The following is a 26,917-nucleotide window of genomic DNA, read 5'->3' as shown; positions in this document are numbered from 1 at the left end:
ATCTGATCCAGTGAACTTAACCGGCTTCACATCTTCACAGTGTGAGAGTCATGTCACAGATTCTTTCCTGTCCACTGAGGACATGATGTAGCACAATAATTCCTGAGGATTTTAGTGGGATTTTAGTGTATTTTAGTCCTGTGATTTCTATGTATGCAAGTCATATAGGACTATCTTGGGGGATAAAAGTTTTTGAATATAAAACAAGAAAAACATCTCTCTCTCTCTCCTGTATCTGAAGAGATTCTGCTTGGAGCAGCATCACAGCATGTGGGAGAACGAGTTTCTGTTTGCCTCCAGTATGGAAGTTGGTTCAGTAGCGTATCCTGTTTATCTTTATTGTGGGTTTTGTGGGTTTTAGGCTTACAAAAGTTTCAAGGCTTTTGTATTGTAGAGTTAAGTGAACTTAGGATTCCTTATCTTTGTTGCCATTTTTCCACTTAGAGATGTGAAACATATTTAAAACCAGAATTTAAATTAATTTTCAGTTTATCTCTCCATAATCTGTCGTAAATGAGAGATTATTTTTTGTAATAACACTGAGTCTGGTCGGAAGTATCAGTTGAGACATGCATGGAGTTAAAAAGACAGCACTCTGAGGGTCAAAAAGTGGCAGAATTAGCTTTTTCATTTGACTCTTTCACTTCATATGTCTATTCTTGACTTAAAAATTTTTACCAATTCAGAGAACTTGTTTATTTGAAAGGGATTAATAATATACTTTATACCTCTGTCAGATGTTTTTGTGCCTTCCTTCAAGATGCTGAACCTGTTCATTGTTTGCTCTCATGGTAGATCAATGTTCCCAGTGCCTCCTGCAGTTGGACCAGCTTTCAGCTTTGAGTTGGATGTGGAAGATGGAGAGGTAGAAAACTATGAGGTTGGTGTGCAAACTACCACTACATTTTATTAGCTCAAGCAATATATAAAATTTCATTATATTTCACGTTTAATCCTGTTTTTGTCTTTCAAATAAATGTATTGACTGTTAAGACAGAATCTAGAAAGTATCCTTTCAGATTTTTTGTTGATATTAGAAGTGCTTAGCTTCAAATGTTGTCTATTACTCTTTCCCAGAATTGACCTGCCCAGGCTGGTAATCATTAGATTGTTCAGCTTTTATGTCCTATATGCTGGTCTGTTCCTTTTGAATTTTAATGTATTTTAAATATCAAACAGAAGGGAAGCATTTTCAAAAGAAAGGGGTAAGTTACTGGTTTCATGTACATAACTTTGCAGAATAGTGTTAATACAGAATAGTAATAATGTAGTAATAATCTAAATGTAGTGTTTATAAAACTGCCTAACTGTTTCTTCATTTGCTTCTTGGCCCTTACGAGGGTACAGTAACTCACATCTGTAGATGTAGAACCCTCTTCTATATCCTAGATAATTATGGGGCAGTCCCAGCTGTTGTGTCTTTGCTGGTTCTGAGACTGTTGGATTCTGTTTGATTTTTCTTCAGATGGTCATCATCAACCCTTAATTTTACAACTCTTTGCCTGTGCTCCCCTTAAGAACTCTGTGTAGTTCAACATTTTTAGTTTAACAATGAACACTTCTGTAATAACTTCTGCACTAGTTCACAAGAAGCATCGTCTTATTTCTGAGAATTTGGACCCTAGGTTTGGCAGTACTAGAAATCTGTGATCGGTACCATTTGCAGCTTTTACTGAGTCTTTTAGCCTTTCTGTGCCTTGATTCCTCATTGCACATACAGGGATGCTTTTTCCATGTCCCTTGTGAAGAAATGCAAATTGCATTCATGACAGAGAGGATTTTAGTTGCAATGAGAGGCTTTTAGTTGCAATGCTTGGCTTATACAAAATGAACATAAATTTGGCAAAAGAGGTCCATAAGGTTTTATGGCATGTACTTGTTTTCCAAAGTCAGGATAAAGTCTCCATATTTCAATTTAGCTAGCCCAAGACGTAGAGTGGCAATCAGAACCAGTTCCTTCAAATAGAATCATTGGAATCGTCATGGTTGGAAAGTACCTTCAAGATCAAGTCCAACCACCACTCCTACACCACCGTAACCACTAAGTCATCTCCCAAAAAATTACTGATTCCTCTTACAAGATCAGACTCACATATTCTTAGGAAGCAAATCTGTTGATGATGTTTTCTGGTTACCATCATTATTAATTTTTTAGCAGAGTGAGGTAATCCTTCAGAAACAAAATACTTACCAAGCTGTGCACGCAACCATAGGACGAATTAGAGGTTGGGTCTCGAGGCTCCGAAATCATGAAGAGAGTGTCTTACATAACAGGAAAGGGGGTTGAATTCTCAAAGACTTCCCATGGGTCTTGTGTTGTGGGGGAGAGCTAAGATTCTAAATACTTCTTGATGAAAGGCTTTTGTGCAACCAGCTTGGGTAGTAAGGTGTAATGGCTGCCCTGCCTCCAGTGAAACCAGAGCCTGTTTGAGCATCGAATTTTTAAATGTACAATGTCCATATTTTGCAGGCACTGCTGAATTTGGCAGAACGTCTGGGAGAAGCCAAGCCACGGGGATTGACAAAGGCAGACATTGAACAGCTTCCATCCTACAGGTTCAATCCAAACAACCACCAGTCAGAGCAGACATTGTAAGTACATTGGTCTCTTTCAGAGGTCTGTAATTTAGGTGGCTGTATTTTATTCTTTTAACTTGCAGTCTCAGCTAGGCCAGAGGGGCTTTAAAAGCAGTCATGTCAGTAAACAGTTTAATTTTCTTCTTTTTTTTTTGACTGCTGTACAGATCAAATATTACTTATCCTTACTTGGAAACCTCTGTCCAGTCTCAAATCATTTAGCTATGATCGAATTTAATTCCTCAGCATTTAAAAAGTAAAAATGAGAAAAGGGTGTCCTAGTATGTTGAGCATACTAGACACTGAAGTGATACTGTCAACTTGGAATTTATCCTGTGCTAAAACAGCTTCAAGTGTTGACGTTTTAGGTGCTTCTGGTAGAGCTTAGTCAGTGGTCTAAGAATGCATCTTCTTATAAGTGAAATAGTACCAAGTGCTGGCTGCCTGATGTTTGAACTTCAGTGTAAGAATTTTTACAGTTTCCAGTGACCTTCAGTGTGACTTAGTAGTATCACCAGAGAGTGAACTTTGTAGATCATTTGTTCCACCATTTTTCAGTTTTGGTGAAACATCTGTTCTATTGGGTGGGTTTGTGAATTCTTGTGAGCAAGAGCATTTGCTTTGGGGTTTGAAAGCACAGAAAAAATACCTCACCAAGAGCAATTCTCACTGGAAATAGTCTCACTACACATCTGCATCTGTACCTTTAAAGATAACCATAGCTACCTAAAGGGTAAAGGAGCTACCCTTCTGCAGTTGTTAGCATGGTAGAATTATGTATTTTTTGTTCTTAAGTAGTAGATACATTTGAATTTTGTTGTCTTTTTTTAGGTGTGTGGTGTGCATGTGTGATTTTGAGTCAAGGCAGCTACTTAGAGTCTTACCATGTAACCACGAGTTCCATGCCAAGTGTGTCGATAAATGGCTGAAGGTAAAAAAACAGAAATAAAAATTCCTATCCTATACAGAACTCATTATGTAACTTGGGGGGTATCTTGCTCTTCACTTCATTTCACCTTGTTTCACTTTCCTAATACCTAGGCTAGAAATGCCAGTGAAGTAGAAGCACAGCCCACTTCTGTTATTTTTCTGTCAACTGATGAAGGCATTTTTTTTATAAACTTTGAAAAAGGGAAAATGAGTATGAAAATAATTACTTTCACTAACAGATCTTACTGTTTTCCATTTGCACAACACAATGACTGTGAATGAAAGTAATCTGTGAAATTAAAGAAAACTTGAAAGCAAAATAAATAACATCATAAAACCGTAAATGAATTGGAGTTTCTGTGAAGTTAGAGGCTTTAACTGTTTTACATATCCTGCATAGGACAAATAAGTATAGATACCTTACTCCCCTCCTTTGCTATTAATTTTAGGTTCTGGGGCAAATAAAAATATATTATGTATACACATATGTGTATGCATATATATGTATTTATGTATGCATACTTATGCATATTTATGTATTCTATAAAAATAGAACTTGTGATTTTAAAATTTAGGGTATATCCTTCCAAGAAAATCTGAGTAAAAAATGAAGGATCTAGAGTCAGGGCAACCCAGCAAGAGGACAGAGAAAATAGCAGCAGAAAGTGTGGAGAACAGGAAATACAGTTAAGTAGATGTTAATACACAGACATCTCTACAAGTTTCATTGGCCATATCTACTGCCAAGAAGGTATTGGTCGCCATCCCTCACCTTTTGTGTCAGTATGTATTTTATTCCAATATAATTTAATCTGTGTGTAGTCTGCTGTGATGAACACTTAAAACTGCAGTGATCCTGGGTTAATACAGGATACAGCCCCTAGAGAATTGTGGATGGTGTCTGTTGTTTCAGAAAAAAATTTAAACCCCTTACTTTTCTGGCTTCATAAAAGCAAGAAATTGCGTATCTCAGGCAAACACTGAAATATTCAGTGTCGAGAATGAGTAAGTCAGGTTAATATTGGCAGCACTCTTCTGGCTAACAAGATACCAAGAATAGTCTGGGATATAAAACTGCATTTGGGTTACAGCACCTATGGTAGTCTGAAGCTTCTGTGAAATCTAAGGCCAGAGTAAATGTTAGAACAACAACGCCTGTAACTTCCCATAGAACCGGTGTTCTTCAGGATGTGAATCCATCCATGTACATACTTGAGAGAATCAGCAAGAGCAATGTAAACACCTAGTTGATTTGTTGTGGGATTAAGAGGACACACACACATAATAGTATCAGTATATCCATGTTAAATGTATGCTGTTTTATTAAGTAACTGAAAATAAGAGTAGATTCTGTGTATTCAAGTGGTATTTTACAGTGTCCCCCTACTCCTCTAGACGAGTATTCACTCTAGATCTGTCTAGCCTTTCCATTGCCTGAAACTTTGCTAGTAATTTTTGGTGTGGACAAAATATCTAGGGATAAAATTCACTTTGTTTTATGAAAAAAGATCATTTAACACAGCCCATGAGATAGTGAATGCTAGAATGTAGTTCTACATAGGTTAAATTGATTATATAGATTTATTTTTTTTTTTTAGCAGACAGTTCTTTACAGGCTATTAAGGCAGGAAAAAAAAAATAAAATCTCTAAATCATAGAGCCCCTTTTCTGAAAATTGCTACAAGTCAGGAGAACATGCCAGGAAAGCATCATACATGCTTTTCCTCTTGTTATGCTCTTTCTTAGCTGGTATGTGGTCTCAAGAGTCAGACAATTCTGTGGAATTAAGGTTTTTTGGGAATCACTGTGGCAGTGCCAACAGATAGATATAATACATTAAACTGGTCATGAACTGACAATGGAATTCAGAACAGCAAAGTGAAAAAATCTGATTTAGTTTGGTCTTTATTTTCATCATCTTGGACATCCTGTACTACTGATGAAACATCTTTCTTTATGATGTTTCTGTTTGATCTTAAAAATTATTTTCTAACAGATCTTCGAGTGTGGTATTTTCTAAAGGTTGTCTTACTGAAAAACTCTGGAAGTAAGCATGTCACGTGGGTGAGGGAATGAGATGAAAGATACACAATCTGAACATAGAGAGTGTAGTTACACACACCTAACACTGTGATGACAATATTGGCATCTTTCTAGAGCTGGATGCAAAATAAGCTGGACAAGGTTAAAGCATACTAGTGTAGGATTTCTAAGACAATATGTTTACACCAGGTGGGTTTAGTTACACTGGTACAAAGATGATGTATGGAAATAAAGATTATTTTGTTTTGCAAACTACAAGAAATTACTTGTTAACACCAGCCTATTTTAGTTGGAGCCTCTGTCTAAACTCTGTTACAGTTAAGCAGCAAACATCTGAAAGTAAGGATAACTGGAAGATATTGTGGGCTATGGGTTTGCTTCATTCCATTCCTTTCTGTATTTGAGATCTTTCTTTATATGTTTATAGTATAACACTATATAGTATATCCACATCTACTTAATTCACAGCATCCAGCCGACGTGTTGATAAATTCTTCAAGGGAAAATAAGAACAGTAGCTTTAGTACTTGTAACACGGAGAGCTTGAAAACACGACCTGTCTTCACACTGAGGGTTTAAAACCAAATAAGGAATACTTGCCTTTGTGTATAATGTTCTGACAGGAAATGCTGTATTATGTATGAGAAAAGACAGACTATAACTGTAATTCAGTTTAGTTCTAATGGACTAACACCAAAGTAGCGTTGGGCTTTTTAGAGGATTCCAGTAGCTGTTCAGATTCTGAATGCCATTAACTAATAGCTGTACATTTCTATAAAATATAAAGTAAATGTATTGGTTTATTGAGACCTCTCCTTTCTGCACAGAGAGTAAGTTTACATGAAAGAGTAGCTACTCAGTATTAAAATACTAATTCCACCTTACTCCTCCTTTTGCACCAAAGAGTCACGTAAAACTCCAGGAAGGAGGAATAAAATTAATAAAAGGCACAAGAATACAACTACATTTAAAACCTGTAAAAATTAGAGAATTGACTTAAAAAGCAGTGCTGCAGTGTCCATGTGTTTCTTTTATAGGGACACATTTGATTTAGTTCTGCAATTCCTATCAGGAAATACTCCCACTGTTTCTTCATAAAAATGGTAGATTATTTATTTATTTAAGTGAATACCTCATAATTCATTAGTCTATTGAATTTTTAAGAACATGCCTTTTCAGTTTAAAGATCATATTAGCTGAATTATATGTAGAATCATGCATGTACAAAGTAGTGACCAAGTAATGGCATTGTCCTCAAGTGATTTCAGAACTGCTAGTGAAAGAACAAGAAATAAGTTTCCAATTGGTTCCCCAATTCATGCATTACAAAAGGCTATACAGTAGTAATAACTACAATGCCAATTGACAGGAAGAAATACACTGGCATTTTAACTTGCTTTTCTAAATAATTTTTCAGTTATAACGTTACTTTCATTGGCATCTGTTTGAATTTGAAACTTGGTAGTGATATCTGAACTCTGACCTGCAGAGCCACATTTCTTGATGCTCTCACTTTTATTTTCATTGAAAAAAATTGGGCTATCTTAGAAATACTTGGAGTTGACAGTGGTTAGTACTGCAGTTTTGGAAACCAGGAAATACAGAATTTTGGGCAGGGAAGATTTCTCCTCACTCTGCCTTTTTTAAAGGGTATGTTTGGTCACAGATGTTGCATACTTGTTTTTGGTCTGTTTCTCATCATTTGCTAAAACGAAATTAGCCTTCCTTTGACAAGGGGAATAAGAAGACAGAAATACCTTCCCAGTTGCTTACTGAATGTTGCTTCACATCTGTTTTTTATTTTAAAGAAGCTATAAAAGAATCACAGGATGTAATTGTGCTTTACTGAAGGGCTAAATCTAAACCTGATTTTGTGTGTAACTTGAATACCCTTATTGTTAGGTCATCTTTCCTTTTTTTATTTCCCTTTCTCTTTACTAAAATCCTGCCATGTTTTCCCTGGCCTGCTTACAGCTTTGACCAACTCCATAGGATGGGTTTCTTTCTATGAGAACAACTGATTAAACAGAGTATGAAGAGGTGTGATCACTGATGAGTAGAGCTTGCATCAATGTGACGCCCTCATATAGGACATGTATTTGCAGCCCAAGGGTACTAGTCTGGTGTTGGTGGTTTTTTTCTGCCGCAGACAGTACAGCTTCTTAGTTGCATGTATCTGATATGGATCTGCATTAATAAAACCACCATCACCTAGTTAAAGCATAGTTTGCTCTTTTGTTTTTTCTTTAGAGATAAAAGGCACATTCAAATTTAAAAAGGCATAAGCACACATGTCTCTTTTTTGGAGTACTCTTGAATTGCTTTTCAGCGATTTTACCTTTTTGCATTTTGAGTCAGCTTGAGCTGGAGGTAGCAACCTCATTGCAGTCACAGATGTTCAGGGTCATATACCCATTGCTTTAACAATGTGTTTGTCAGTAGAGTAAATCCTCTTTTGTTTGTGGTTTTACAGGCGAATCGTACCTGTCCGATTTGTAGAGCGGATGCTTCGGAAGTGCATCGTGATTCAGAGTGACCAGTCTAAGAGCACAAACCTGGTTTGGGTATTCCTAGTCACATGTATATAGGAACTGTCTGTTGAACTTAACCTATGTGGCTTCTAGCCTACCCTTTACACAAAAGGGGTCAATGGACCTTAACTTTGCACTGTGTGACTTAATCAGTTACAAAGCATATAACTAGTCTTCACAGTTATGGGATTGTTATACTAACAGTGTGAATGGAACTCCAAAGATATTTTTTTCTTTTTTTTTTAGCTTCATTTTGTGTGTGCACTAACATTCCCTGGGTTTTGTGTGATCATTCCGAGTGTTGCTGCGAAGTTACTGTGGACGTGATCTTTTAGCATGTGCTTTCATAGAAAAGAAAAAGGAAAAAAAAAAAAAAAAAGTGGTAGCTTCAAACAGTATAGCAATCTACCTTATATAGAGCCTTCAGATACTGTGAGTGGGAATGGATGGCGTGAATGTGTGTTTGGTTGGGAGAGGATGCATGGAGCGTGCCTTTGACTGAGTGTGCATGTGTGTCTGAGAACCTATATACCAGCATGTACTGAGAACGTATGTGTGTAGTAATAATAATGCTGCAATGTATAATCTTGTGTGTTATTTAAACAGTACTAGTACTGTACACTGGTTCTTTTCCTTGTGTTTGCAGTTGCACACTGAATGCAATTCGTGCAGCAATTACAGACATTTAGTATTTCCTCCCCAATGTACTTACAGGTATAAAGTTCTTTTTACCTGCTATTTGAAACAGCTGATACGCTTCCTCTTGGAGGCTTTAAATGTATACCACTAAAGAGTGCATTGGTTGTTCATACATGAATTACTATGGGGATTTTCGTGTTTGTTAAAAAGTCAGGATTTTTGAGTGGCTGATTTACAAGCTATTTTATCAATGTAAAGTTGCAATAGCGCACAAATCATGTAGCAATACTAACATTTTCAATTGCTAGTGAGAATATCGATGCTTTTCTGTTCTCCTCTTAAGTTTTTCTAGCTGGTTCTGCCAGTTATGTGCTTCTTCCATGAAAGGAAGCAGAAAGGATGCTGAGGATCTTGTGCAACAGCTCTTCACTTTTTTTCACTTCTCAGTTATCTTATAAATATTGGCTTTAATCAGACACATTCCTCATCATTTGCAAGGGAGCTTGTATGCAGTTAAAATAACTTGTAAAAGGTACAATTTTATTCCTGCAATTTTATTCATGAATAAAATAAAATTTTTAGCATTTCCTCTGAGAAGTAGAACTTCTATTTTTTCATTGTATCACAAGCAAAGGTGGTTTCTCTTCACTAACTGCAGAATTCAATTGCCCTGATGCTGCTTCTTGCCCTTCCTGTTTCATTATGAGTGTAATATGAAGAAGGAACTCCCTTGGTTTTTGCAATCAAGTTTCCAGAGTGCTCCACTTCAGGAGATAATTGGAACACCTTCCAGAACCATGCTGTGAAACAGGAGGTGAAAACCTCTAGTCAAGTGCTCTGAATAACGTTTTATTTGAGCTATTGAAAATAATTAGCTTCATTTGTAACATTCAGACTGTTAACATCTTCAGTATGTTCTAGCAAACTTTTAGGTCTACATTTACCATAGTTACTCAAAGGATGCACTTTTTGAAAAAAAAATTCTTGACCTAAATCCAGTGTCATTACTTTGGTTGCAGCAGCACAAGTGGCACAATTAGCAATATTGCTGCAACTTGCTGCCAGTATCAGCTTTAAGTTTATTTTTTATCATTTCTGATGCTTTTGTATGCTGCTATGCTTTAGTATCAGCTATAATTTCAGACAGTGTTAGCTGTTACCCATGCTGATTTCCCTCTTCAAATATTCTACAGACCAGTTACAGGTCTTGGTGCAGATAAAATAAAAGCACAATTTTGCCTATTTCAGATCTTCTTCCCTCTGTTTAGTTCTGCAGGTGATTCTTAAAAACAGCGAGTCTTTCTGTATCTATCCACACTTAAGAACACTAAATAAATAAAAATGCTGTTACGTCAGCTTCAAAATACTAGATTTCTCCTCTTTTCCAGTGGAATTAAAGAATAGGCTTTTCAGAATAACACCTAGCATGTTAACTTACACATAATAAAATATATTTTTTTAATAAATAAAGTCATGTTGTTTAAAAAACATATGCCACATATGTCTTTCAAAACTTAAGCTCTTTTATATAGCTACAAAAGAAAAAATCGTGTGTGTATAGATTTAAGCATAACTAACACTACTGTGCTCAGTATTCAGTTTGAAGCAGGGAAAGAAAGCACTTTTTCTAAGCTAGATACAAATGAACAAGATACATTCTTCTGAAGCCAAGGGAAGGTAGTCCTCCTTCTGGGACTGGAGAAATCTTGATGTGTCATGTCCCCTTCTCCCCAGTAAAACTTGGTGAGGCAGTGAAAGCTCTAGGGGATGGAGGGTCGAAGTTGGTAAAAAACTGAAATTAATTGTTGCACTCTTTGGCTCATCTCTTCTGGAATGGTTCTTTTGTTTGCATGGGACTCTTGCAGATGTATGTGGACTTGCTGCCTGTGGTTAGTGTGTACAAACAGCACACGTGCATATGTCCTGAATCTGTTCAGACAAACTACAATCAAGTCCTCTCTTTTGTGGCTGTGACGGCAGGGGGATTCATGTTCAGCTGTTTACTGCCATGTGTTGCACACTCCTGTGTGTAACTCCACAGCCTGCCATGGTGCCTGGCAGCACCTGAAGCAAGATTTTTACGTTCGTTGCCTTTCTGCCATCACCTGGCTCCTTCTCAAATAAAATATAAAAAATAAAAAAACTAAAAAAAAAAAACTAAAAAAAAACAAAACAAAACAAAAAAAAAAGCAACCTGTAATATGTTTTCTTTATCATATTGGCACTGCTGTGTATTTTTTTTTTTTTTTTGCATAAACTGTTGATTTAATTCGACATTTTAGTGGATATCAAGGCCTACAGGTAATTCCAATGTCTCATTTTTTGGCTTTCTTAAAAAAAAAACAAACCTAAAACCTTTTCGTTGTTTGCCATTTTGTACAGGCTTTTGAATGTGATTTAAAAGCTGTTAACACATTATGTAATACCTGGGATAAGATTTACCAACCATTTTAATTGTAGAAAACACATTTTTGACTGAGTTATCTTTGGGCCTTTGTAGAAGCTGTGTTGGTTTTGTTTTTTTTTTTTTTCCTTTGGTACATTGTTACCTCATTTTGCTACTTGTGTTTCAGATTTGCTAATGATTATGGAAACTTATGGGTTTGTTGGAATCACATTGTCAAGTGTTTTCTTTAAATCATACTGTATTGTATCATGTAACATGTAGTTTGAAATGTATTATAAATATCTGTAACCAAATCATTTGAAGGCTTGATAAATTTTTAACAAAATTTGTACGTTTTTTATGAGAGTTACTAGTAATGCTTTACTAGGTAGTGCAATGAATTTTTATTTTTAATCCCTGTGCCCAATTTTGGAGTTGAGAGAGTTGTTCAGTAATAAATGTATGATGTACACTTACAAAATTTTGTCCTCTTTATTCTTTTAGAAAAAGGTGCATTTTTTCCCTTTTGTTTCTCTGCATATTTCTCTGAATGACCATGCAATGTTGGATCTTGGCAGCAGACTCCTGTGTTGTGGGGGAGATATGGTGACCTCACTGGTAGTCCATGACAAACTTTTAAATCTACTTTGAGATATCATAAGAACAGGATATTAAATGTTTTGTCACCATTTTCGAAGTATAAAATAACTACAATTCATAAAACGTGCGAAGCGTTGCCGGAAAGGTCGGCTTTCTGAAGATGTTCCTTCATTAAGGAACATTGCAGGGATGGAGGTGCTCCTTACACAAACTGTTTGCACCGTGTATCAGCTGAAGGGATGTTAGGCTTTGCAGTGCCCTAACAGTGGTAAAAATGTGCGTCCCATATGAAGGATGAAATGAGTTGGATCAGCCAGGATCACACAAGAAACTGGTGGTAAAACGACAAGAAAAAGAGTTGTTTGGGGTTGTTTTTTTTTTCAAGTGAGATCATGTAACCTGAGTTGAAAGGTGTAGTTTAATAAAAAGTTTTTGTTTGCAGGGCATTTATTAGCTTTATTACTAGCAGGTGATACAGATACTCAATTATATTTGAAAATCCATTTGTGCTTCAAGAATCCTTGTGCAAAGGTTCATGTACCTGTCTTTTGGATTTATAATCCTGGATAACAAGTTTGCTTTCTTTTTTACACCATGTGTCAATTAATTACACCATTGGAAATAAACAGTGCTGCCAGTAGTGCTTGTAAAGCTAAGGTGCTCTGCTGCCCAGCTTCAGTGATGATAGATGAGCTTAGAAGTAGTGGTGACTGTCTTAGAGCTGGGACCAGCAGGGCTCTGAGAGTAGAGCAGGGCTTCCTGGTCAGGATGATAGAATATCTTGAGTTGGAAGGGACCTGTAAGGATCATCAAGTTCAACTCCCTTCTCCTCTCAGCGCCTACCTGAAACTAAACCAGATGACTAAGAGCACCATCCAGACACTCCTTGAAAGCTGACAGGGTTGGTGCCTGTTCCAGTGGTGAAACCCTCTCAGTGAAGAACCTTTCCCTAATGTCCAATCTGAACTTCCTAGACACAGCTTTATTCCATTTCCCTTGTCCCATCACTGGTCACCAGAAAGAGGAGCTTGGCACCTCTCCCCTGCTGCCTTCCTTGAGGAAGTTGCAGGGTTCCATGCAGTCTCCACTCACCCTTCTCTGCTCTTCCCAAGTCTTGCCCCCCAGGCCCTTCAGCACCTTGGTTACCCTCCTCTAGGCAGTCCCAGAGCCTGATGTCTTTCTCACATTTAGGTTCCCAAACCACACACAGTCATCGAGGTGGGGCTGCACCAGTGCAGTGCAGAGTGGGACAGCCACTTCTGACCTGCTGGCCCTGCTGTGCTTAATGCACCCCAGGACACAGTTTGCACTCTTGGCTGCCAGGGCACGCTGTTGATTCATATTCAACTTGCAATCAACCCAAACCCTCAGGTCTCTTTCTGTGCAAAAGGATGATGTTTCACTGAAAGCATACTGTTTTTCAGTTCCACTTCAAAAATCTAAATTAGTTTATTTTGAAACAAAAACAAGCCAAACTCCAGCCATTCTATAAATCTATGAGTAGTATACCTTGTAAACCAGCCCTTATTTTGGCCAGCAGTGAACTTACCTTCTCTGGTATTTCTTTCCACAGCATCAGAATCACAGAGTTGTCACAGTTGGAAAAGACCTCCAAGATCACCATGTCCAACTCTCAACATTACCCGCCCCCCACAATTAAAAAAGATATATATCAAATATCTGCATCACCCACTAGAGCTTGTCCAGAGCTGCCCCATCTACATGGTTTTTAAATACATACTTATGTGTTGTCTGTGTATTTATTCTTCTGCAGTCTTGTTGGTCTACACCATTGTAAAAGCAGGATTTTTAACTTGGGTTGTAACACCTGTTTGTATAACTCTCTTGTGACAAAGTTAGCAAGACAGGGTCCATATAGAAGCCTGTCTCAGTTACCAGAGCTGGGCTACCATTCAAGGTTTTGTCAAGAACTTTCTACATCAAATGATGGGCAGTTATTGCTTAGGGATTGGTATATCTCCAGTGTTGATTTTGCTGGAGGCTTCTTGCTTCTAGCATCAACTCACTTGCTGGCCTTTACCTTTCTGTTTCAACTTCCACGTTGGGGAGGAGGATTTGAGAATGCTATAAACTTTCAAAGCAGACAATTTTACCCCTTGTTTTGTGGAATATTAGGTATATGGCTTTGCAGGAGAGGGTAAATAATTGCAAGATACACTTCCATTTTGATCTTGGTTTGGGACTGAGGAGAAAAATGAGCCAAAAAATGGCTGAGAAGACAACACAGAGACACGAAGTTGCTGATGAGATGTGTCCATTGGATGAGACAAAACACCTCAGCAAGAGGAAGGCTTCTAGTCTTCCTCAGATCTGCACTAGTTAGACAGATGGTAGCAATTCAAGACCTAATGCTTTGTGGAGAGATGGTGTGGGCATTCCCTCCACTGCACTGTAGTTCTGGCTGTGTCTCAGAGCTGTGGTTTCTTAACACAGAACTTTCCACAGCAAAACTGATGTCAGCTGACTCCCATTCTTCTTGCTGCCCTTTGCCTTAGCCCCTCCCAGTGTGGTGTGCTGCCACCTCAGTGGTGGCAATGGCTTTCCTGGCAGCTGTGGCAATGAAAGCACAGAACTGACACAGCTAAGGCCAGTACTGCTGACAAATACAGCCATGCAGACAGCTCTGACTTGCTGCCAGATGTAGTGCTGGTAGGCTGAGGGAAATTTGGTAAGACTGCCATCTCTAAGCAGTTTTTTAGAGACCTATATAATGGTCATGGATGCTACTAATGTTGCAGAAGATGCTGAATCTTTAACAGTCTTCCTGAAGCTCTGGCGAAGCCATGACATTAGGCAATATCCTTCCAACACAGGTCCTGGCATTGTATTAGGTGAATGATACTGGGAGATTTTTCCTCTTCAGATAGGGCTGTGCAGAGGGACCATGTCACCGTGGCAAGAATGGACTGCAAATAGTGACAGCAGATGGACTGTGTAAAGCAAAGGGCACAAACAGGGAAGAGTCTCTTGCTTGGCATCATCCTTTCTGTGCCACAGATACCACTACCCACAGAAGCCAGACTCTGAGAAAGAAAGTGGCAGGTAGGAGGATATTTAATTTGAAAGGGTAGTTTCTATGTGAACTGCACATGAATGGCATTATTTGGTTTGCAGGGCATATAAAATAATGTCAGATTAAGGTGTAGATGTAATGGTGTGTGTCTGAATAGATGCAAGGTAGGAGTTTACATCCTGACCTTAGTGAGGGGCAGGGAATGGTTTCCTTGGTACAGCTGACCTAAGCATATGCAGCTGTGGCTGCCATTCTCACATGGAACTTTACAACATCCTACACCTAAGGTGGAAGGTAAACAGTATCCACACACCTGCTACTTCTTCTGGATTCTTCTTCCCAAAAGCAGTCCTGTAGGTTGTTATTTGCTGCAGGTTTGGGCAGCAGTTTCCATTTCCCTGGAAGTTTTCTGGTGAAATGTATAACGTGCCTCCTTGGGTAGCAACTCCAGCTGCTGTACTTTGCCTCCTGAAAGCCAACCATTTGTTACTCAGGCAAGAAGCATCTGCTCTGCAATTGTTCATGCTGAGCAAGCTGAACAGTCTGGAGAAAGAACTGATGACCAGAAGAAGATAATGGATAAACAAAGGACAGAAGACACAGAGAACACCTTTTCTTCAGGGAGATCTCAGTTCCCAATGAATGCACATGCATTCCATTGCTACCTTTGCCAGGCTGTCCTAGGACAGTGTTGTTGATGCAGCAGATGCATCAACATTAGGAATTTTTTGTACAAAGAAATAGAGAACACTATAGCTAAAAGTGAGGCTAGGTCTCTGTGTATTGCATGCTGCCAGCTCCACACATAAACTTTGCAGAAATGCACCTCTAGCTTCCAGAAGGCTTCTGAAAGCTGAAGTGAAGAGAAGGAAGTTGTTTCACCTCAAAACTAATACATGAAGACTCAGCCCCATTCTGGCCCCACGAGCCCACCCCTCCCTTCTTCCTCAGCTGGCTTTTACAGTGAGATGGCACTCAAGCAGGAAAACAATACAACTTCCTGCTTTCTTCTCGATTTAACTCTGCTTCTCTCCCCTGCCTCTGCTGGAGGATAATTCTTAGTCAAGGACAGCCTGAGGCATGCTCTGAGGTGTTTAAACCCTGTTTTGAAAGTTTATTGGTGCTCCTCCCCTAAAGATGCACGTGGGAGCTGCATGCAACGAGCAGGGTCTCTCCCATTCTTCTGACCTCTCACAACTGCAGTGCAGCAGCAGTGTTTTCCCAGTGTCAGACAGTAAAGTGCTGAGGTGAAAGTACATCTCATTTTAGTGCACGGTTATCAGCACCTGACCATCCCCTAGTCTTTATGCAAACATTTACCTTCTATTGTAACTGTCTCCTCTAAAGTAAACAATTATCAACACCAAAAAGCCCAGAAGGTCTAGCTCAGCCGGTTCATTTGCCAAGTCACATGTGACACAGGGGACATTATGCCCTAGGAACAAATATCCTTACAGACAAACAGATTAAATGTTGTTTGGATGGGTAGACTAGAGAGTGGATGGAAAACTGCCTGTTTTGGGGTTTTTTTTTAGGCACTAAGTGATACTACATATACAAAGTCCAGGTAGTAGCTGGGTACTAGTGCCATTCCTCATGGATCAATGTTGAGCCTGTTATGGTTTGAAGTAACATTAAGATTTTTTTGAATCTGTGAGAACAAAGTCCAACCACCAAGGTTCAGGTGCAAGCATAAGGTTTTATTTGACAATTAACACAAGCAAAATGATAGAATCCAGTGAAGGTATGGCAAATATGTTGCCAGACAAGCTAGAGAAGGAGAGGAAAAGAGAAGAAATGAGGAAAAGAGAAGATACAAGGAAGAGAGAGAGAGAGAGAGAGAGAGAGAAAGAAAGAAGCAGAAAAGAGTAAGAAAGTGGGAAAGAAAATAATGAGAATTAGAGAAAGTCACCACCAGGGGTTCAGCTGTCAGGTGAGCTTCTTATTCAAGATTGAGTTCCGATCCTGGACAGGTCCAATTAAGATAGTGGTGGGTCAGTACAAGACGATGACAAACTGGGGACCTCAGCCTTGCTTATATGCCTCCAAATTCATGTTGTTCCAGCACTGCTTGCAAAATTGCCTATTTAGGCAAAGAAATTTCCATTGACTGGAGTCTCACAGAGCCCGATGTTCTGATCAACAGCCAGGGTGATTACAAACCAGGACTGGGTGGACCAGGGGATGAAGAATGACAGAGTGGTAGGGAGGGTCACTCTTCTGAGGGACTGTGACAAGGCTCTGAAATCATCATCTTTACATGTTGAAGCAGGCATTACTCCTTTTCGGTGTGTGGAGATGAGAATGGATGATCTCCAGATACTCCTAACTATCCATATAACTCCATGACTCTAGCATGGGGTCTGTATAAGGCACTTCTAAAGAAACTCTTTCTAAATACCAGCTCTCTGAGGCAGGCATGAGATTCTGCCTGCTTTCAGGGAGGCTGCCCTTGCCTTTCAGAGCTCCACATCCTCATGTATTAATACATTTGTTGACTTGCAAACTTTCCATAGAAATGCTTGGTTTTATATACCTTCCTATTTTTTCATGTTTCCTCTTTTTTCCCCCCCCTTTTTTTTTTCCTTTTTCGGGGGGGTGTGGGGTGTGGCTGGGCCTGTCAATGTCGCAGATTGCTTTATTAATAGAAAGAAACAAGCAAAACACTCTTATGAATTCGGTTGAATGTAGCCACAACCTTCGGCCGAAGCAATCAAGTATGCAAACTCCGTGAGAGTGTGAGAAATTTGTTTTGATTTCTGTACAGGAGACGTGACACAGGACGAACACCTAACTTTAAAATATCTCCTTCTGCCCTGGACCCCCCGTCGGGCACCGCGTCCTCCTCCTGCCCCGGGCCATCCGCCACCCCTGGGTACCTGTGCACCTTGGATGGGCTCCGGTCGTGTCTCCGGTGCCCACCGCTGGGACCGGTGCCTCCAGGTCAGCCCAGCCCTGCTGCGGGGTTGCTGTGGCCCGGACTTTGCCAGAACAGCTCCATCAGGGCGGGGGCCATGGGTATGGCCAGGAGTCGGGAGGGTTCAGGGCATTTTTTATGGATTTAGTTGGTGCCTTGGTGTTTTTTTCTGCCTTTCTGGGTAAAGCCGCGCTTGGTTTTGCGTGAGGTGAGATGGTGGCAGCAGCAGGCCAAGTCCCCAGCCTTCAGCCTTGCTTTGCTTGCCTTAGAAACTGGGTGTGGAGCAGTTTTTGTTGTCACATGAATTTCGTAGGTCCTGCTGACCAGCGGAATGAAGTTTCTGTATTCGGGCGAGTTTTCTGTAAATCCCCTATTGGGTAGGGCTCAGCATGGTGCCATTGCAGAGGGACATGGTTCCTGCCTGAGAGTCACCCAGTCACACCCCAAGAGCACATGTAACAGGAGAGTAAATCAAAGGGCAGCGAGGAGGTAACTCTGACTGTGGATGTGTAGAAACAAACATCAGAACCCACGAAAGGCTATAAACCAGGTATGTGTATTACAGCGCTGGGTGCCAGGGGGATCTCTCCTCCTAACTTGCACACCACAGCTAAGTGCAGGCAGGTGTTTATCACACAACATATGTTATACATGTGCATTACAGAAACATGCATATGCACTCGAGAAGCGAGGTTATTCGGATCAGCTGTTTACAGAAGTTTCTACCCATCTTCACATGCACACTGTCCCCTACTGGTAGGGGGCAGGGGTCTTTTGGAGGAAGGCTCTGAGTCTTCCTCAGGGTGTCCTTTTCACCTTTCCTGAGCTGGCAGGGCTCCAGACAACAGAACTGGTTTTCACTGGTTCTTTTCTGAGGAGTAAACCTTGCGGACAATATAGCTCCGGCTTAATGCTTACCTAGACAAAGTTAGTTCCTCTTATCTGTGACACATTCAAAGGAGTTTTTTCTCTCCCCCCGGTTTTCTACATTTTAACCCATTATTTTCTAAATGGGAATCACCATCAGGTCACATGCACTTGCATTTTCTCCTCAGAGCTTGTGTGGGTGATCAGAAGAGCTTGGTTGCCCTTGGGGACTTGTTTTCATTGCTAGGCTGGAAGTACCTTTGACAGAAACATGGATGCCACAGGGGATGGTAAAAGGCCATTTCTCTTTAGCCCCTTCTCCCGTTGCTCTGGCTGTCTAGACCATGGTGATCAGCCATACACAGAGCCTGTTCTTAGGTCCATGGAGATAGGATGGGGAGCACCAGTTGTTGGTTAACCCCAGCAGGCAGCTAGGCACCACACAGCTGCCTGCTTGCTCTCCTTGCCATGGGACACAGGAAGAGGAAAGGAAGACTAAACCCAAAAAAATCAGTGGTTTGAGAAAAAAAATTGTTTAAGAAGCAAAGGGGAAGTGGAAGAAGAGGACAAAACAGGTGATCCTTAGGCACTCCTCACCACCAGCTCTCATGGATAAACCAATGCCCAGGCAGTTCCTGAGACAAAGGTAGCTACTCACCTAACCCTCCCTGCCACTTCCGTTTTGTTACACTGCATGGAATACCCCTTTGGTTCACTTGGGTCATCTGCCTGCTTCTGTCCCCACCTAACCTGTGCACTCACAGTGTAGTCACATCTGAAACATAACACTGTGTGAACTGCTCTGAGGAAAACTAACTCCATCTCATCCAGAACAAGCACAGGAGTTATTCCCTAAGCTGTTTTTATTCATCTCAGTCTAGGTGTTCATCAAGCAGCCCCAGGAGGCTGTGCAAGCTTGCTCATGCTTTGTTTTACTCCAGAGAGCGGGCCAGGAAGCTTGCTGAGGCCTGCACACTGTGGTGAGAGGCTTTAAAAAATAGTAACACAGAAGTCTGATGTTCAGCAGCTTTTTTTTTTTTTTTTTTTTTTTTTTTTTTTTTTTTGAGTAGTGTTGCTAGGAAGTTTCCTAGTGTCCCCAGGTGACACTGTGTCCCTGGGGAGTCTCTGCTGACATCTCCTGGCTTAGGACTGAAGAGATTCCATCCACAAGCTACCAAAAGTAGTTTGTAGCCCAAAAAGGTGGTATTTTGACAAATGTTTTTGTTTGCTGAGAGCAGTTACCCTGCAGCCCTTGTGTTGTGACATCAGCCAGGCAGCATGTGAGAGTCTTCCTCAATGCCTTTAGCAAATCCTAGCCATGGTTGCTAAGAAGAGACGAGAACCCATCCGGGATCTCAGGTTGTATAAAATCATCTGGAAACATACTCCCTGTGGTCCTGAATGCAGGAGAGAGGATCAGCATGCTGTGTGCTTAATAAGCATCCTGTGACCCCAGCCAGAACTAGGAGTCTCACTAGAGTTTTCACTTGAGTGAGCTGGGGCATCCAGGCAATCCCTGAGGAAATGTTTTCGGAGCTGGTTCCTGAGGGAGAATGATATGGGTTGCCTGCCATGGTTGCAGGCAGAGTCTCCACCTCTAGGAAGCAGCTGTCACCTCTGTACAGAGGGGAATGATTAGCCAGAAATGCTTGAGGCTGGCATGAGTATTTGTGTATGATCCCTGTTGTGAGGAAGTACCTGTTGTGTTTTATGAGCAAATACCTAGAAGAACTTCTGACTTTTCAAATGGTGTGGAGTCCTTCAGGACCTTCTGTGACAAGACTGGAAATCTGTGGCTGGAAAGGATGGAATAACAGGAGTGTCTTTTTCCATGCAAGAACATTTACCTTCTTGCATGGATGTGCCAATGCCCAGGGGCTTCCAAATGCAGCCTCGGGCTTTTGTTGGGAACCCATTTTCTTCTGACTCAAATGAAAAATTGTGTGTCACTTCAAAGGGGGCACATGTCAGAAACAACTGACACACTTTTGCACACTGGGAAGCATCCTGAACTTTAATTGAATTAAGACTCTAGACAGGACCTCCCACTCATCCTCTGATCCTTAGCTAGTGCCCTTCAGCTGCTAAATGCATGAACACGTATGGTGAAATGCACAGTGCCATTTAAAGATGAAAATGTTTTTTTTCACCATAGGTTTCCCTGTTCTTTTGAAGGTGGTGTTAATTTATACAGACCTTTGAATCTTGACCGTATCATCACCAGGAGCAGCTGAAATGTTACAATCCTTATGTTTCATCTGGTCTTAGCCTCAAAAACTGAGTATTTCAGTAACATACTCTCCTACATAGAAAGCAAGGTGGATACTGATTTCTCATTTTTACTGATGTTGTTATGAAGCATTGTTTTGTTTTGGTTTTTTCCATTGTCGTGTGGGAACTCACGGTGTGTATTTGAAGGATCTAGAAGAGAGAAAAGAGCAAGAAGCTGGTAACAGAAGGGGTATAGAGCAGGCTGCTAATAATCTGAAGGTAAAGTGTGGTCTGATTCTCTACTGGGTGGTCATTTTCTAAGGAGAGACATTTTGCTTTCTCTTGTAGCTTCAAAGACTCAGGCAGCTTCTGCTTCTCAGCAAGATGGTTCATTCCCTGTATGCATCACAATCTACTGCTATCAAAGAAAGAAAAGAGGGAGGGAGTCTCCAGAGGTCTGGCCCTCACTCTGATCAGCTAAACATCTCTAGAGAAATAATGGTGAATTTTTGTTGAAGAGCAATAGCAAATAAGCCCAGCTGCATACATTATTCTGGCTTCACTGATGCACATTACATTGCACTGAACAGCATTATTGAATAGTCTGATTTTAGAGTTAAGAAGCCACAAGAACTGCACAATTGATTTGTGTTATAGGAATGGGAATGTATGCCAAGCTCCACCTCATTCACAGAGTATGAAATGGCTTTTGCTCCATGACCTCTAGGCATCTCTGTTACAGAAATGTTAGTGAGCACTAGAAGGAGTTCTGTAGAGGTTTGGGACATTGTGATTTGGTGGCACTTTTGGAGGCTTTCTTTTCCTAGCAGCTTCCTGTCCCTATAAAAAGGGTCAAAGCTCTCCCACTGAAGAAGGACCAGGCTTGTTGCTTGTAGCCTTTAATACCTGGCCCTGTTACATGCCAGCTGAAACCAGCACTTTCTTGAAGCATCTTGAAATCTGCCCTCAAACTTTTTCATCCAGGACATCATCAAGTAAATCCTTGCTGCCCACCTTCAAGGGGTAAACATCTGTTTCTCAAGAGACGCAGCACACCAGCAAAATTCATCTGAAATGTAATACTAAAAGCCTGGGAGATAAATGCTTGAAATGTTTATGGTCTATTGAGTATGGGGCAGACACTCTTTTGCTTAATCTGTCAGCCCATGCCATTATGAGCACAAGGCAGCTGTCAGACAGTGACTGAGCTCCAATTACTACTACAGGAGGAGGAGAGTCTAGCAAAAAACTTTATTGATAGAAAGACTCAGCAGGCTCTGGAAGCACATGATAAGAAGCTGGAGTCCTGTCAACAAAAGCTTGCAACCCTGGACAGCTTCTTGCATCGAATCAGACAATTACAACAGCACAGTGATCCTGTTCAGTTGCTGGAGATGGTATTGTATGGTCTCTTTCTATCCCTTCTGCTCATAAGCCCTGATAAAGTGATCCAATGATCTCCTCTGTTGATCCTTCTGTATGTAAGCAGCATCTCTCTCACTGCTTTTTATCTTCTTTCTATTGGGATGCTGGTGAAACAGTTTGGCTCTTGATTTTTGAGCTGTTAATTCATGCTATAGCATTGATTTCAGGTCTGTATGAAATTCATGTCAGTTTTACCCGTATGTGGAACAGAGTTATGCATGTCTCTTAATCTTGAAGAAGAAGTCTGTTTCAGGTCTTTTCTTGTGTAATATGAAGGTCTGAAGAAAGGCAGAGCTTTTGGGAACCTTTGAAGGAAGGCTAAACTGTCTCCTTTCTTTATCGTCAAGAGGTCATCATCACCCTGAGCAATAGCCATCATTTTACTGGAGGGGGCAGTGTTTTCCTTTTTGGCTACAGATAGTGTCAGCCTCTCTTTGCTAATGATTTTCACCTTTGAGAAGGGTGCCTTGCCATGTGCTTATTGAAAAGGGTGCCTTGCCATGTGCTTATGCCCTGACACGAACCAAAGGATGCTATTTCTCATGGGAAGGCCTATAATGGGTTTCACATCCTTGCAACTGAGGAGATTTGAGAGTTGGCATTGTTGTGAGTGATATGGCCTGGGCATTCTGCTGTGTGTGCTGACAACATACCTCTGTATGGGAGGCTGCATGCTTTTCATGGCTTTGGAGAGAGTTTTTGAGGAAGAAGTTGTATTTTATTATTTAGATTTATTTTAAAACTTAGTGTTTTAACTTTCCCATTGTTGGGATTTCGCACAGAAGGAGGCCTGGTTAAACTCATTCACATCTTGTAGTGTCCTGGAGGTCCCTGTTTTAGTCCTGACTGCTGGGCTGTTCATCTCTGGGGTAGCCTCTGGCTTACTGGTAGGAAGAGCTAATAGGCAGGCTGATGAGCTATAGGCAGGCTGAACTCAGCAAGCCTTGCCTGTTATATTTACCCAGTGGCAGAGCTGTTCTTGCTTTCTGCTCTATAGGAGCTGGGACGGGAAAGTCCACTCATTTCACTGTCTGTTAATTGGAGAATTCTGCCCCCAGAAATACACAGGAATTGAGAAGGAAATGCAAGAGGCCAGGCACCTGCTGGAACATTGGCATCCAGTGCCTTTCTCATTTGAGCACATACGTAACCATTATAAGCACTTTGTGACAGTTCTTCAGTCCGTTCTACAGAAACCACTAGAAGGCCAGCTTAAAGAAGGTACCTGGAAGAGTGCTGCAAATTTTACTTTCTCCTGTTCTTTGCTAAAGTGTGGTCTGTAAGAATACGTAGGACTTCATACCAATTTAGCTGGAGAAAATAACAACATTTCTGGCATGAGTACTGTTCTCTGACAGCACTGGGGGGATGTTGCTATAGTGGTGGTGATCTAGCGATGTGAGAGATATCTCTTTCAGATCAGAAGATGACCTTTTGTACCTTAAAATGCTTTTCTCCAGCTCTACCAGTTATTTCAATATAGCTTATTTCTTTCTGCAGAGCTTATAAGCATTTATATCCCTAGACCATCACATCTACAAAATATATCTGTCCTGTCCCTCCAGTCACTGTTGGGTGTAAGTGCTCTGGCAGGACATCTGGCAGGCATGGAACATTGAGCATCTGTAAAATTGTAAACCTTTTCTAGCTTATCTACCTGGTGATCTTTCTACCTCAGGCAGTCTGAAAAATTCTCTCTAAGGGTGGGTTAGCTTTTTCAGCTTAGAGCTTCTTTTGATTTTGAGCTAGTATTTCACCCTAAAGTGATCTTTGGCATGATTATGGCAAGGATTTCCCTAATGGGATGCAGAAGCACAAGGCCAGCTATGGGGAAACCCTGTCACTTGTTGAGTTACAGCTGAGCAGGCCAGCACTGCCCATCACAGTTCACCCAGCTGCCTTCTAATAAGCCCTTTTCTGAGAGTTGCCATGAGGAACAGTACACCAGGGTGCTGGGAGAAATGATCACACCAGATCTGAAAGGCCATTGCAGGATGCATGGTGAATTGCTAAGCTGCATAACATGCCCTGTAGCTGGCATCTGCAGTTGTCTTCACCTGCCTAACTTTGTTCCCATCTGATAGACGGGTGTTTTTTTGAGGAATGGGTGGTGCTTTCTTGGGGTTGTGCTCAGTTGTGTAGTTCCTTAGCAACACTGGGATCCCTCATCTCCATGCTACCCCCAGAAGGTAAGGTCAAAAGCATACAGAATTAAGTAGCCCTTCCCCAGCAAGAGTAGCACAGTTGTCCCATGCGGCTGGAAACGGGGCTGTGACAGAATGACCTTCCCTTGGAACATAGGTGGAATTCATACACAAGAGGCAAACCCAAGTACTCTGTCAAGATACATTGCCCATAGTGTTTTATTTTTAAAATATTCTCAACAGTACAGCCACATTCTCCCACTGACATACTCCCCTAACTGTCCCTTTTAATCTCTGCCCAGATGTTTTCAGTGGCCTTAATGCCACTGCAAAGAAGGACCTTGGAACAGTGTTAAAAACCCTGTCTCCTGTTGATCAGTTGCTTTTCTTAAAATGTAAGTATGGTTGAGCAAAAGTTAGAAGTACTCTGAACACTTACAGCTCAGTCACTGAAACAATCAATGAATGCTGCTCATACTGTATGCTGCCACTGTCTTAAAATGGTACCTTAAAAAGGATTCCAGTGTTTACAGTGTTTGTGAGCAACAAGTTTGTAGCACTGTCTGAAAGTCATTACTCTTTTATGTACCTCACTTTGGGAAAGAGATTTTACTCTGGGTCTGTGAAATCTTGATCCTTTGTTTTCATTCAGAATTGCTGGTGTGTTTATCAGCTAGAGGCTAATTCAGTTTTTGAAGACTTCACTTTTGAAGACTGTATTCTCCAGATGATTGTGGTCTGTCTTTAATTATGTCTGTCATGTAATATGTTCAGGGTCAATACACAGGTGATCCTTTCCTCTGTTGTTTGTAGGGGAGATTACAGTGAATTCTTTCATCTCTCTGAGGGGGAAGCTTACGGACATTTCATGTGGCCTGCACAGATGAGGGCTGTAGCTGGTTTTAATCTCAAAGCTGTAACATTCACTATTACCATGCTGCCTGTTACAGAAGCAGGCCTGATTTCCAGCCTGGATCCAGCCTAGTGGAGGTAATGACTGTGGCCAAGTGAACATTAGGCTTCTGGCTGTTATTCAGGGCAAGGGAGAGTACTGAGGTGGTAGAGTGGTTTACATCCTGCCCCTGCATGTATAGGTTGCTGTGTTCTGAGGAGTATTTTTTAGTGCTGTTTCCTTGTTTCTGTGCTCTCCTGAGTGTGCTTTTAAGTCCAAACACTGCAACTTTTTTCTTCCAAAAGGAATGGAAGTCCTTCCATCTCAACTGGAGATGAGCAAACAGGTATTGTACTTTTAAATACAGCAGCAGTTAGTATATTATGAATGCAAAGAGAAAAGTTTGTCTTCTTGGCTGTGATGTCATGGGTTTCCTACCAGCATCATTTCTGTGCTGCAGGACCCAGACTGAGTCAGTAATTGGAACCTGTGAAGGTGCTCAGACAGCCAGTTCACGTCACAGAGTACTTAATACCAGGAGAGCATTGCAGCAGCATTTGGATGGCAGTGAACCAGACTCCTGAGCTTCATGAATGCTGATCTGTATCTGCTTCAGGAAAAGTGAAGAATTGCAGGCCCCCAGTAATCCTAACAACTTGCTATTCTGCATTATTCAGCATTTTCTAGTAAAATTCACATTTATGCTTCCAAACATTAACACCTGGATACAGTTCAGTTATTGGGGTTTTGTCCCCTTTTTTAATAAGTGGAGGCATTTCCCTTTGCTTGAGAATTAGTAGTTACACATTTTACAAAAATGTAGGTCTTCAGGTAATTTTGTCTGACAGGCATCACTACTCAATCTGTGCATTGCACACATTAGCAGCTCTTTCCACAGGTCTTTTCCTTAAACAAAGCAACTACCCTTATGGGAGCCAGGTGGATGCAGTGGTCCCACACAGACTAAAGATGGGCTTTTTGTGAGTGACTGTGTATATAGCAGCTGGTAATGGTGCATCACTGGTTCCTGTATTTTAAATATAGCTTGTGTTAGGTGCCACAGCAAGGCAAGGAGGAGATATGGGGTCCAGGTTTATGTTATACTCACAATGCATGCATACTGCTTGCTTTTCTGAACCATTAGCAGCAAGTATAGAGCACAGAAGGGAGGTCAGTGTTACTATTAGCTTAGTGCAGTGAATGGACCCTCACCTCATGTGAGGTCTGTGCTCTTCCATGGGAGACCTTATTTAGCCTTCTCTGGTCATGGCAGGAAACAGTGGGTGAGTAACAGAGGGCCAACAGGAAATGGAGTAGAGTGGCTTATACATTGCTGTGATAGCAGAGAGGATTCCAGCCTGAATGAAAACAGCTTCTGGGCTTCAGACTGTGGAATATGCCAGGTAGTCCAGGCTAGACATACTTAGTTTATGGGAGAGGGTTCCATGTGAGAACACAGGGGAGGAAACAGCAACAGTTGCTGTTTAATTCAGTTGCAAAGACAGATTTCTCTCATACTGTAACCTGCTATTTAATTTCCAAGTTCCACACCAAAGAATAAAGAAAATACTGTTTGAATGGGTCTGTTGCTCCCTGCTTTGTGTTCGTTTAGTGCTACATGGCCTGTAAAGCACGGTGAAGGACTGTACTTGTGAGATCACAGGTTCAAACACACAGTTCAGATCCACAACACTGCAGAGAAATCAAAGCAGTCTGAATTT

The 26,917-nt window shown here is 40.9% G+C and overlaps 2 protein-coding genes and 1 long non-coding RNA gene across 6 annotated transcripts in view; 2 read left to right on the top strand and 1 right to left on the bottom strand.

The window, feature by feature from the left end:
• Positions 1-11,587, top strand: part of RNF38 (ring finger protein 38) — a 98,652-nt gene extending 87,065 nt beyond the window's left edge. For all 4 annotated transcript variants that reach the window (XM_071731085.1, XM_071731086.1, XM_071731087.1 and 1 more), the window contains 4 exons: positions 796-880; positions 2,471-2,592; positions 3,409-3,508; positions 8,024-11,587. In XM_071731085.1, coding sequence (XP_071587186.1) covers positions 796-880; positions 2,471-2,592; positions 3,409-3,508; positions 8,024-8,086 — 370 coding nt within the window. In that variant the 3' untranslated portion in view covers positions 8,087-11,587. The remainder of the gene's footprint in view (positions 1-795; positions 881-2,470; positions 2,593-3,408; positions 3,509-8,023) is intronic.
• A 1,165-nt stretch (positions 11,588-12,752) lies between these two features.
• LOC139789943 (uncharacterized) lies at positions 12,753-18,080 on the bottom strand. The gene is made up of 3 exons (XR_011723307.1): positions 17,620-18,080; positions 15,054-15,208; positions 12,753-14,750 (listed from the first exon to the last, which is right to left on the bottom strand). It is a non-coding gene; the product is annotated as an uncharacterized lncRNA (long non-coding RNA).
• Positions 18,081-18,795: 715 nt separating this feature from the next.
• Positions 18,796-25,500, top strand: TRIM14 (tripartite motif containing 14). The gene is made up of 6 exons (XM_071731665.1): positions 18,796-18,814; positions 20,884-21,041; positions 21,393-21,402; positions 21,921-22,132; positions 23,219-23,381; positions 24,607-25,500. Exons 1-6 carry the CDS (start codon positions 18,796-18,798, stop codon positions 24,711-24,713), a joined length of 669 nt encoding a protein of 222 aa, XP_071587766.1. The 3' UTR covers positions 24,714-25,500.
• Positions 25,501-26,917: the final 1,417 nt, after the last annotated feature.

The sequence above is a fragment of the Heliangelus exortis genome, chromosome Z (genome assembly GCF_036169615.1).
Source record: "Heliangelus exortis chromosome Z, bHelExo1.hap1, whole genome shotgun sequence".
NCBI classification, from domain to species: Eukaryota; Metazoa; Chordata; class Aves; order Apodiformes; family Trochilidae; genus Heliangelus; species Heliangelus exortis.
Note: the sequence above shows the minus strand (reverse complement) of the source record. Positions and strands in the feature narration are given on the sequence as shown.

Coding starts and splice junctions, on each gene's coding strand:
- TRIM14 (XM_071731665.1), top strand. Junction 22,133..23,218: donor CTGTTCAGTTGCTGGAGATG/GTATTGTATGGT, acceptor TTCTGCCCCCAG/AAATACACAGGAATTGAGAA. Junction 23,382..24,606: donor AGAAGGCCAGCTTAAAGAAG/GTACCTGGAAGA, acceptor ATCTCTGCCCAG/ATGTTTTCAGTGGCCTTAAT.